This window comes from Drosophila biarmipes, chromosome X, assembly GCF_025231255.1.
Source record: "Drosophila biarmipes strain raj3 chromosome X, RU_DBia_V1.1, whole genome shotgun sequence".
Lineage (NCBI taxonomy): Eukaryota > Metazoa > Arthropoda > Insecta > Diptera > Drosophilidae > Drosophila > Drosophila biarmipes.
In genome coordinates, this window is record NC_066611.1 from 5,030,165 (window position 1) to 5,042,055 (window position 11,891).

An 11,891-nucleotide genomic window follows, 5' to 3' on the forward strand; every position below is an offset into this window, starting at 1 on the left:
CGTATCGTACAAAATGTTGGAACAACAAAAAATATATATATTTATATATTTCGTTATAATGTTGTGTGTCAAGTTTGTTAGCGTTCGTTCTTCATTTACTTAATTAAACATCTTGCTGTCTGTTGATTGGACTTTGTTGATTTGTTTATAATCGTTTTTGTTATGTAAGTTACATGGAGTTAGCACTTTGCGATGTCTGCTGGTGTTGTAATTGGTAAAAATTTATATTTTGTTCACGTCTACGACTGTTTTCCTCTAACTGCTTACTAATTTCGGTTAGTTCTTTGTTTTTTGTTTTTCGTGTTTTTTCATATTTTGTTTCAATTTATTGCGGTTGCTAAGAGTAGAATTGCTATTTAATCTTGGCTTACTCGATCAGTTTCGTCATTAATCATAGCGTATATTTATTTATATTTGTGTATACATACTTTAGATGTTTTATGCTGTAAGTTAATGTCTAACTCTTGCTTTGTATAAATTCTCGCTTTAGTGTTGCTTTTGGTTTAATCGTAATTTAAACAATTCTTTGTCGTTACGGGCGTTTTAAAATGCGTATCAAAGTTCTTAATTAGGTTTAGAGCAGCAATAAATTATGTTCTCAACTCGATCTCGTCGTCACTTCATCCCATTTTGTATTATTTATTTTTTCTTTTTTGGAGGCGTTTACAAATATTGTTTGTCCATTTTCGTTTAGTTTTCGTGTAAATCTTTGACTGCTTACGGTATTAGTGCTAAAAATTATGTGTTAAGTTTATCTTTAGCTTTAAAGGTATATTAAACGTAATCTTTACTTTAACTGTTACACACTCATCATTACACACTCGTTTGTATCTCTATCTGCGCCCGCTGGTGGCGGTTAACTCTGTTTTAGCTTGTCGGTCAAGTCGGTTTTTGGGTTTCTCTAAGTTTTCTAGGTTTCCGGGTACCTTGGTATCTGGGTTTTTGTGTTTCTTGTGTTCTTGGGGGAGTATCGCAAGCAAAGTGGATCGGATACCGGGGAATCCCCGAGCAGGACAGCCAATTCGGACAGAACAACACAACAATTGCTGCTCCCCTTCGGGGGTTGGGAGCCTTCTTATTTGTATATACAAATTGCTGGGCCGCACTCCGAAAAACAATTCCGATTAGTCCGAAGGAAAACACCAAACCGAAACGGCACAATCTTATGTAATTTTTTTGCTTTATTTTCAAATTAATTTACAACTTTCGCGTTATTTTTCAGCTCTTGCAAGGTACAAAAAAAAATGGTATATATTTAAAAAATCTTGTGAGGAAACAAGGGTCATTAAGAAAGGAAAAGCGCTGCTCGCCTACGTACAATGTGGATGCAAAGAAAAACCGAAACACACAAACAACAACAATTAAATTTATACACATGTTTTCCATACTTTTTGCGTCTTATACAAAGGTTATCTACAAAGAATTCAGATCTGTGGCGGGCACGTTAAATCAAAATTGGAAAAGTGAATGTACAATTTTGGCGAAGAAATATTCAAATGAGTTGCTTTGCTTATAAATCAAACAACAGATAAAAAATGGTAGTGAGTGCAAGGATATCGAAATAAAAATCATTTTGGTCTGCGGCATAGACTTCTTCCTCACCTACATAGGATCTATGTAGTTGATGGCTTTTCATCCTTTGTTTGACGGTCGGTATTATTATTACTTCTGCATATTTCTTCTACTTTTTTTTTGTTACGTACGTAGTTGGTGTTCTGCTTCTCTGCGATTTGTTTTGTTAGATCTGTAGTTGGTGTTTTGTTTTTCATAAGGTATATATGTTGAATAATTGGTTTCGGTGTTTGTTTGTTTTGTTTTGTTTTTTTTTGCGTTTTTCTCTTTTTTTTTTGCTATATATAAACTGTATAAATTGCCTGCCTGCTACGCTGAACGTTTTGTCAAAAAAGTTTTTGTTTTCGATTTTTGCTTTGTTTTTCGAGTTTTTTCTTTTTTTGTATTGTTTTGTTTTTGATTTTTTTGTTTTGTTTACTATTTATATACCTTAATGGTAGAACTTTTGTTTTGTTGGTTTATATGCATTACTTAACTAACAAATAGCAACGTGCATACAGCTGCTGTACACGAATCGCACATAAACGTATATATACTATATATATAGGCCATATGCACGAGACTAAAGTTTATCGCTGCTTAAGGACTAACATTTATAGACTTTCCATGGTTGTTGCGGATGTTCTGTTCTGTTTGCAAAGAGTAAGAAAGGTTGCTTGGTTGCTGCTTGCTGCTGATGTTGCTGTTGCTGCTTCTTGCTGATGCTGATGTTGCTGTTGCTGCTGTGCTGTTGCTGCTGCTGCTGTTAAGTTGCTCGCTGACTGACACTGGACACTGACACAGAGACACAGAGGCCAGCCTGTTCTTTCATCCTCGTTCTTGTAATGTAGTACATATCTTTCGTATATAATAGGTATGTAGCGTAGTGTTTTTAATTAATGTATGTGTTTATATATGCATGCTGCTGATGCTCCTTCTGATCCTCCTCCTCCTCACTATCTCCGCCTCACTCTATCTCGGCTTCCCTCCAAAATATCATATCAGGCATATTATATTGCGGACCGACTCCTGCCCATCTAGTTATCGCCGTTGTGATTGACATTCTGCTGCAGCTCCTTCAGCTTCTCCTCGCGCGGCTTGGCGTTGCCAAAGATCGAGGCCGATTGCTTGGTCTCGGCCACCGCGTTTATGGGCGCGGCAATGGTTCGTGGCTTCAGCTGCAGGCGTGGCCGCTCATTGTCGTCTGGAGGCATAGAATGGTCAAATGGTTGGATGAATCAGTTTCGCAGATTCGCTTAACTTAGTGGTATAACAAATTCACAAATTCACGCGTCTATAATCCAACATTTTGATTTGCTAGTATCTCGACTGTCACATACCCTTTACTCTGTTTCAAAATCCTAATAAAATAACAATACAAGCCACCTTGGTTCCTAAGTTTCAAAATAAAACACTCCAATATCATATCCAGCATTTAGATGGGTATTGGACCAATAAAATCAATTTCAAAATACACTAAAACTGAATCTGCATGCTTAAACCAAACTTCCTCAGCTTTCATACGGCGATGTCCACATCAAAAATATACATATACTATAAAAGAAACGCTTCCCTCTACCAATTACCTTTACTCAACTAAAAATGAGTACAGCTATTTCTAAATAGATCTAAGTGTGTTTACATAAAATCGACCTTTAAACCAAAACTATTCGATTAAAATAGAGGTATTTTCACTTGAAATATTTCAAGCTGTTTCAAATCTGAAATCTTGACTTGCTTGACTAAAACAATATCTAAAATGAAATTTATAAAATATCCACATTTTGTGGCTTTATAGAGTAGAGCAAAGTAAAAACCCAAATCAAAAATACTATAATACATTTAAAATCATATGTAAACCAAGGTTAAAGCCCATTAATTAGCCAGTTTTTTTTCGTCTGCATGCCAAACTAACTTAACTTTTAGGTAAAAATGCAGACTACATATATCTAAGAATGGGTGGAGCAGAAAATGTATCCCTTAACTTTACTCTTCTTGAAGTCTTCAATTTATATTACTAAAACAATATACTTTCCTTTAAAAAACTTGATCCTTTTCAAAGCCCCTTTAAACATGGAAACCACTACCACTACTAAATACTTGTGCAACTCACCAATGGCGCCCATGGAGGATCCACCGCCGACGCCCAGGCCGCCAGAGCCGCCGGAGCCGCCTCCCAGGCCGCCCATTCCGGCGCTGGGCCGTTCGCTCTGCTGGTTGGGGTTGTAGTGGGTGCGCTCGCGGTCGCGGTGCCGGCTGAAGTTGTTGTAGCGGTCGCCGTCGCGCGACTGGTTGCCATAGCTGCCTTCCCGCTGGCCGCGCTCGCGGTCCTGGTTGCGGTCGAACCGATCGTCGTTGTTGAAGTTGCCGTACCGACCCCGATTTGCCGGCCGATCTGCAACGGAAGCGAGTGGATTAGCGACCTGTTGGCCAGGAGGAAACCTGCTTAGAGTTAGGCTCAGCATGCTGGCTAAATGCAGTTCAAAGTAAAAAGCGTGCGGGTGTTTCGGATCGTTTCAAATCTATCAAAGTGTGTGCTTGGGCTACTGGTACAGGGGAGCTATACGAGGTATACGTTCTCGGTAAACGCAAATTAGGTAAGATAAAGTAGGCAATTGGCGCTGTGAGTGAGTAATACCATGTAGACCACCACTCCCGCATACAAAACAAATGAACCTCTTTAACTAGATCTCAACTTAAATTAGCCAGGACGTGACCATCATGATCCTTTGTAGAGCTTTGCTCTCGGCAATAGAAAACTTAAAAGCAAATCCTTAAGTTTATAAAGTACCCCACATTTGTAAGTAAATTCATCAAAGAGGTAGATGCAATCTCCTTAAAAATGCATTTAGCTCTGCATGTAATACAACTTTCTTAAGAAATGGATACTTGACCACTTCGAGGAGGTCTGAAAATGGTATCACACATGGTCTATAAGGCTTAGGGAAATGGTTTAGCAATGACCAAGGATTAGAGTACCCCTAAAGGCCCAGTGGAAAGAAACTGCCAAAGAAAAGTAAAGCAAAATCAATCAGGATCAGCATGAAGAACCGCAGGAGGGTAACAAAGAAATAACAGAAACGGAAATAAAGGGGGAGATTCTGGGATCGCTTTCGGGGACTGCAGCATGGATGTCTTTGTCTTCCTGCCATGCAACCGAATCGAGTTTGTATTTGGTATTTAAATCAGGAGTCGGAGTCGGAGTCGGAGTCGGAATCGTAATACGTAATCAGAATCAACTACTTTTTGGCGGCACTACGAGGGATGCAGCTACGTGTTGTTGGTTGATTGGTTGGTTGGTTGGTTGGTTGGTTGATTGATTGATTGGTTGGATTGGACGGCAGATAAAAATGCTTTACCATTGTATCCTCTATTCATGCCACCGCCGGAGCCCGCGCCGCTGCCGCCGCCGCCGCGACTTCTATCATTGTGACCACCATAACTATCATTGTACGAACCTCTACTATCGCCGCGATTACCCGATCCGCCGCCGCCTTCGCGACCGCCGCCAGTGCCAGGACCTCCCCGGCTGTATGACTGACTGCTGCCGCCTTGGCGGGGTGGGCCGCGCTTCTGGAAGTCTCTGCCATCGCCGCGGGTCATGCCTCCGTTGCCGCCGCCAACACCGCCACCAGGGCTGCAAAGGAAGGTAAAACGTTAAATGTTTTAATAACTCATCCAAACAGTAGCTATGAGAGTGTAAGTAGAAGTGAATCGATTTGGAATTCGTTGGGGGAAGGCATGATGTTATATCTGGAAGTATTCGAACATTTTCCTGTCGACAGGTGTAATGCCTTGAATCGTTCCTATATCTTGTATTATTTCGTGAACAGGTACTCTTTCTCATATACCCTAACGATCTACCAAATCGACCTGCTCCAGAGAGAGTTCAGCGTGCCCACATACCGATCATTTTTCCGACGATCCGCAATGTCGATGCGCAGCGGCGCCGACAGGTCGTCCAGTTTGATCCGACCATCGCATTCTAGCGCCTTCTCCAGATTGTCCAGCGTCTCGAACTCCACGTAGCAGAAGCCTTTGAACTGGTCCGTCTCGCGATCCTTCACCAGCCGCACGTTCTTCACCTCAAAGTCCTGGAATATTTTGATCACATCGCCCTGCACCAGGCCTTGCGGCAGATTGCCGACGAATGCGATGAACGGCGGTTCCGTGGGCAATTGCTTGGATCCCCGGTCTCCACCGAATCCGCCTCTGTAAAAGGTATACAAATGGTTGATTAATATGGTTGTTTTATAGGCCAACTTTCGCTTTTAGGGGGACCATTCTTACATTGGTAGATTTCGGGGTAGTAAGGAAAGCTGACGTTTACTAGTTCTTGAATTATGACAATATTTTTTCTTCTAAGCCCCAATATCCCATCTATAAGTCATTCTTATCGTAGGTATTATCAATAGTTGAGACTTCTTGGTTGGTTTCTGCTCAATAATGATTATATTCAAAGGTATCTATGGGGGCAATGTTAATGTTTCAGCTTAGTTATGGTTACTTGAGTGTCTGGATTGAGCAATGGAACGCTTCAAAATCTTGAATAAAGAAGCCTGCAGGATCTATCGTACTTTATATTTATATATTCTATGATTTTGGCAGAAATAATCTGATTTGGCTTCGGAGATATTTCTTTACAATATAGTGACTATATTTGTTATGGTTTCTTGTTAGCTATGGTTACTTCAACATGTTCTTCAAACATACTGTGCTCTAGAGTCTTGAACGAAGCTAGACCAGGATCTATTGACCCAAAGTGGAGTGTTGCTTTGGAGGAGCAGAGTGCTCTGGAACCTGGGAACCTTGAAAGCGAGAATCCAATTAATGGGGGTGTGTCTGTGTCTTCTTCTTCTTGATTGTGGGGGCGCCACCCCCAAGGGAAGGGCAGGGGCGAGGGCGACACGAAACGCACATGGCTGAGATATCTAGGTGATTCCGGCTCCGATTCCCGGCGAAAAGTCAACAAAGATGCGGGCACCGATGACAACAACAACAAAGGCGGGGGACAGGTGTCAAGTGGGGGGAAAAACGCGCGCGCTTTTTGCCAAAAACTGCATTCTGCATGGATTTTTCATCTATTTTTGGGGCATTTTCTTTTCTCTTCTCTCTTCGGTTTTTTTTTTGGGTGGGGGTTAATTTAAAATCCGCCGGTGCGCTGCGCTAGTGCCGCAGTCGACGTCGCAGCCGGCAGAGGCGTCGCCGCCGGCAGCGGCAGAATTTTCCGAAAAGAAAAACAACGCAGGCGGTGGAATCGAATCGAAAAAAAAGCGAAAAAGAATGTTGGAAAAAAACACGCACACTGTCCCGCACACACTCAAACACACACCAACACACCGCCTCACTCACGCGCACTCACACAAAGGCGGCGGCGACCAACGACCGACACGTACACGGCGTACGTATACGCGTTCGTGCGCGAGTGTGCCAGCGGCGAGGCGAGAGCGTGCGCGTGTGTTGGTGGGCTGGTGTTGCCTTTTTTTGCCCAAACCCCAAAAACCGCGTGCATTATCACACATTTTCGCCGAATTGTCGGCCCGCGCGCAGAACGATCGCCGCGGAGCCACTTTCACCAGCACCTGCACACCGCGCACCGCAAGTAGCGCTGCCGATTGCAAAAATAATTAATAATATTTACCTAGCGTGTTCATAACCACCTCTTCCAGCCATGTTTTTTTTTTTTCAAATGAGCGAATCCGTGGGGATGGGACGGGAAAAACATCGATGCATCGAGCAAGCTTACGCTGTTATCGAGGTTTGCCCATCGCTGAGCAGGAACCCAAAGGGTTCGGTATTTTTCCACTGCGCCCGCCTGGTCACACCGGAATCGAGCTAGCCACCGTCATATCCGATGCACCCGCCATCAGCCGAGACACTATTTCATAATTGCGGTTTCGCACTTTCTGATAATATCGATAGTCTTAACGTGTTTTATAGGTTCGTTAGTTGTCAATTTGTAAAATCTTTCTTAAATTCTAATTTTAATTCAATTACTTTTAATATTCTATTTGAAACATTTTGTTTACCGATGTTGGATTTCAGCATTATATACATTTGAAAGGGGAATTATTAAAAAACGGATTTGAACAAATTCATACGGATGGGCTAGTCCTGTAGAACACAAGTCCGCTCATACAAACCATACTGAAAACTGTTCTTCCGTCATTAAGTTTATTCATTTTATTTAAATTAACCAAAATGAAATATTGTTATTTTAGCTTTAGTTATTGTTATAGGTTGACATCTCTGGTTTTCTGAAATCTTTGACTAGTGAATTTCCAAATTTAAGGAAATTTAATAGCTTAGGAAATACCCCTAACATGTGAACCAACCGAATTATTTTCCCCGGCGCTTGGCTAGAAAAAGGCCAGACTGGCCCGAAAAAGGCGGAACTGGCATCCCTTTATAGTGCACCTAATCAGCTGTCAAAGTACAAATTTCCATAGTTTATATTGCCTACCTTATAGTTTAGTGACAGCCATGGCGGAGGACAACTGCATTTTCTGTAAAATATCCGGCGGCCAGGAGCCCACGACTGTTTTGGAACTGGAAACCGACGAGTTCGTCATCTTCAAGGACATCAAGCCCGCTTCCCAGCACCACTACTTGGCTGTGACCAAGAGGCACTACACCAGCCTCAAGGATCTGGACAAGACCCACGATGCCCTGGGTAAGAGCAGCTGGACTGCGTCCTCAGCTTGGTCAGCACAACTAACCCGTGTTCTTCGATTCGCCCCAAGTTGCGCGGATGGAGAGCGGCTTGAAGGAGTTCCTGGCGGGCAAGGGAATCTCCGTCCAGGACGCGCTCCTCGGCTTCCACCTGCCACCGTTCATCACGGTGAAGCACCTCCACATGCATGCCATTGCCCCCCGATCGGAAATGGGCTTCCTATCGCGGCTAATCTTCAGGCCCTCCGTCTGGTTCAAAACCGTGCGTAGTGACAGCCATTCTAATTTGTTTTATCTCTAATTCCACATAATCTCTTTGATAACAGGCCGAGGATGCGCGGGTCTACCTCTCTCAAGTGGAGAGCTCACAATGAGTTGGGCTTGCAATAGGTAATAATAAAGGAAGCCACTTTCAAATCGGAAAACTTAGCCTACAATGTATATTCTTCACAAGGCCGCGGGCGAAAAGGGAATTTATATTTGTTAAGCTTTTATCTGATGTCAGGAAGGGATCGGTTTGAACGTCTTAACAATAGTTCAAAGATAAACGATTAGATATCATTTCCACCTTTAAGAGTCTACACCTAGAGCATTGTTTTACAAAAAAGTTACTTAAAACAATTCTGAAAATGCTAAAAAAAATCGGAGTTCTGGCTTACAAGGAACATTTATCCGCTGAAATCGCAACCAGGGATGGATTTCTGCGACACCCCAAAGGGTATTTCCGTTTTTTATAAAACCATGTATCTTTCCACTTCAATGTATACGACCTATTGTCTAAATTCTTAGAATATATAAAGAAATTTGCAAATTTACATTCTCACATTCAAACTTCGAGTACTTTTGGCGGCCAACCACATCCCGCCTCGCAGTGTGACCGTAGTCGATGACAACCGATGTTATCGCCAGTGCCCCGCCTCGGCCGCTATCAGTTGCCGGCGCCAGCAATCGATAGTCGGCATTGCAACGCTGTACGCTTCTTCTTCTTGCGCCCGCTCGGCAGAAATTGTACACGTTTTTCTTTTCGAAAAGTGCATTTTCCCCCTTTTTCGGCCTAAGACAACGCATTCGAAGATGGCCCTCACGTCGCGCTTCTACAACGAGCGGTATCCGGAGATCGAGGATGTCGTCATGGTGAACGTGCTGTCCATCGCCGAGATGGGCGCCTACGTCCATCTGCTGGAGTACAACAACATCGAGGGCATGATCCTGCTGTCGGAGCTCTCCCGCCGGCGCATCCGCTCCATCAACAAGCTGATCCGCGTGGGCAAGACCGAGCCGGTGGTGGTCATCCGTGTGGACAAGGAGAAGGGCTACATTGATCTCTCCAAGCGCCGCGTCTCGCCCGAGGATGTGGAGAAGTGCACGGAGCGCTTCGCGAAGGCCAAGGCCATCAACTCACTGCTGCGCCATGTCGCCGACATCCTCGGCTACGAGGGCAACGAGAAGCTGGAGGAGCTGTACCAGAAGACCGCCTGGTACTTCGAGAAGAAGTACAACAGCAAGACGGTCGCCTACGACATCTTCAAGCAGTCGGTCACCGACCCGTCCGTCTTTGATGAGTGCAACCTGGACGCGGAGACCAAGGAGGTGCTGCTGAGCAACATCAAGCGCAAGCTGGTCTCGCCCACCGTCAAGATCCGGGCCGACATCGAGTGCTCCTGCTACGGCTACGAAGGCATCGACGCCGTCAAGGCATCGCTCACCAAGGGCCTGGAGTTGAGCACCGAGGAGCTGCCCATCCGCATCAACCTGATAGCGCCGCCTTTGTGAGTTGACCACGCCGTTTGCTGCCCCTTTCAGAGGCTTCTCTAAATAGATGTGCATGAGTTGTATAAAATGCTAGGAATCACTAGGTTTCTGTTCTCTGTTCCTCAGCTTAGGCCAAATGTGATTCATATAGTTGTTGTCACTTAAATTATGATGGGCTTAGGGCCGTGCCAGATCTCCATTTATTTATTTAGGCTAATTTCAAGTATTAAGCCGGCGTTCTAGAAACAAATTTCTATTTAAAACCTAAATAGCTCCTTCAAATTCTTCGTATTACTCCAATTTAGTTGATATCCTTTAGGAAAGATATGTTGGCTTCATGTTGGGTTGATATGATGTAATTAGAGCATTTTCATATAGAAGGATTATTAAAGGACCTATACTGCACTAGAAAACTTTATAATGTGTTGGTATATGATGTAATTAAGCCAATTTAGAGTGGAGGTATTATGGAAAGACCAGAAAACATTTTATAATGTATAAGTTGCACAATACTGCATATCTTTTATCAATGATCGCATAAAACTAAAGCATAATGTTGCCAATATACATATCTTACGATGGAATGTTAAGCTAATGAAAAATAGTAGGCTGCCTTAGTACGTTTTCAGTTTTCGAGGGTTTTTATGTAAAATAATACAAATTCATTAGAAATAAACCTTCCAACATGGACTTCTATACTTTCATAGGTGTGAATGATTTTTATAAATTTGTAGATGTGGCTTTTTGCATAAATTAGTATATTGTTTCCATTAAAATCATGTCCTAAGCCTTTTTTATAGTTTTATAATCTTATTTTTAAATAAACTCGCGAATGAACAGGTGTTTAAGCATTCTTAATAAAAAAGAAACAACAAGAATCAATTAATTAAAGTAATTTATATAATTTCACAATTTGAAATTCAATAATCAATAAGATAGACAATATAGAAAATGACTTTTAATATAAAAAAAGACCAAAAAATGATATTAAGTTGCACCTAATTGGATCAAATAAATTGTGAAATATGTAGCAGATAGGGCTTATATATATTTTTTATAATAATGAAACCTTATTAATCCTTTCAGGTATGTGATGACCACGTCCACCACAAAGAAGACAGACGGCCTGAAAGCCCTGGAGGTGGCCATCGAGAACATTCGCGCCAAGATCATCGAGTACGAGGGCGAGTTCAAGGTGATCATGGCGCCCAAGCTGGTCACCGCCATCGACGAGGCGGATCTGGCCCGACGCCTGGAGCGGGCCGAGGCCGAGAACGCCCAGGTGGCGGGCGACGACGACGAGGAGGACGGCGCCGACCAGGAGGGCATGCAATTCGACCCCGAGAAGGAGTTCAACCACAAGGGCGGCGCAGCAGCGGGTCGCACGAACGAGGAGGATGAGGAGGAGGACGAGGATTAGCGTAGCCACGGCGGCAGACACAACCCATAGCAACTGTAACAAATGATTAAACGGCTTTTGCAAAAGCAAAATTAAATCCAGACCGCGTCGTGTGTGGAACCTTTGGAGCCTTCAGCAGCAGATCAGAAGTTGTAATTTTATAATTTATATACTATACATAACATAACGAATGCTATTAAAGATTTACAAAGAGAAAACAGCGAAGTGCCCGAGAAGATAAATGAAAACGCGCTTCTTATTCCTTTTCGTTCCTTTTCAAATCCAAAACAATACTCTCGACCTTTTATTGACCCAATTCAGTTTAGCTTGACAGAGCCTTAATACTAGTTCAAATTGTATATAATGGTTTATATATATGTGTATAATTGTAATATATTTGAATAGTCAGGCGTACTTATTTCCGTTTTTAGTTTGTATTTTCTCTTATTTAACATATTTAATGTTTTCGTTGATGCGGCTTGGTTCCATCACCCTCCGTGCTATCCATCTATTACAT

At 42.7% G+C, this 11,891-nt stretch overlaps 3 protein-coding genes across 5 annotated transcripts; 2 read left to right on the forward strand and 1 right to left on the reverse strand.

The window, feature by feature from the left end:
- Positions 1 to 1,163: 1,163 nt before the first annotated feature.
- Positions 1,164 to 7,316, reverse strand: LOC108033068 (eukaryotic translation initiation factor 4H). 2 transcript variants are annotated; one of them, XM_017107233.3, is made up of 5 exons: positions 7,193 to 7,316; positions 5,458 to 5,763; positions 5,010 to 5,188; positions 3,665 to 3,946; positions 1,164 to 2,755 (listed from the first exon to the last, which is right to left on the reverse strand). In XM_017107233.3, exons 1-5 carry the CDS (start codon positions 7,222 to 7,224, stop codon positions 2,589 to 2,591), a joined length of 966 nt encoding a protein of 321 aa, XP_016962722.2. In that variant the 5' UTR covers positions 7,225 to 7,316; the 3' UTR covers positions 1,164 to 2,588. The 2 variants fall into 2 exon arrangements, with proteins under 2 accessions (XP_016962722.2, XP_016962721.2); XM_017107232.3 differs by having other exon boundaries at positions 4,911 to 5,188.
- A 627-nt stretch (positions 7,317 to 7,943) lies between these two features.
- On the forward strand, positions 7,944 to 9,038 carry LOC108033136 (adenosine 5'-monophosphoramidase HINT3). 2 transcript variants are annotated; one of them, XM_017107359.3, is made up of 4 exons: positions 7,944 to 8,224; positions 8,295 to 8,485; positions 8,550 to 8,613; positions 8,678 to 9,038. In XM_017107359.3, the coding sequence occupies exons 1-3, from the start codon at positions 8,035 to 8,037 to the stop codon at positions 8,595 to 8,597; spliced, it is 429 nt and encodes a 142-aa protein (XP_016962848.1). In that variant the 5' UTR covers positions 7,944 to 8,034; the 3' UTR covers positions 8,598 to 8,613; positions 8,678 to 9,038. The 2 variants fall into 2 exon arrangements, with proteins under 2 accessions (XP_016962848.1, XP_016962847.1); XM_017107358.2 differs by lacking the exon at positions 8,678 to 9,038 and having other exon boundaries at positions 7,945 to 8,224; positions 8,550 to 8,652.
- Positions 9,039 to 9,169: 131 nt separating this feature from the next.
- LOC108033138 (eukaryotic translation initiation factor 2 subunit 1) lies at positions 9,170 to 11,622 on the forward strand. Its single transcript, XM_017107361.3, has 2 exons — positions 9,170 to 9,992; positions 11,062 to 11,622. Exons 1-2 carry the CDS (start codon positions 9,298 to 9,300, stop codon positions 11,393 to 11,395), a joined length of 1,029 nt encoding a protein of 342 aa, XP_016962850.1. The 5' UTR covers positions 9,170 to 9,297; the 3' UTR covers positions 11,396 to 11,622.
- The last annotated feature ends 269 nt before the right edge of the window (positions 11,623 to 11,891 follow it).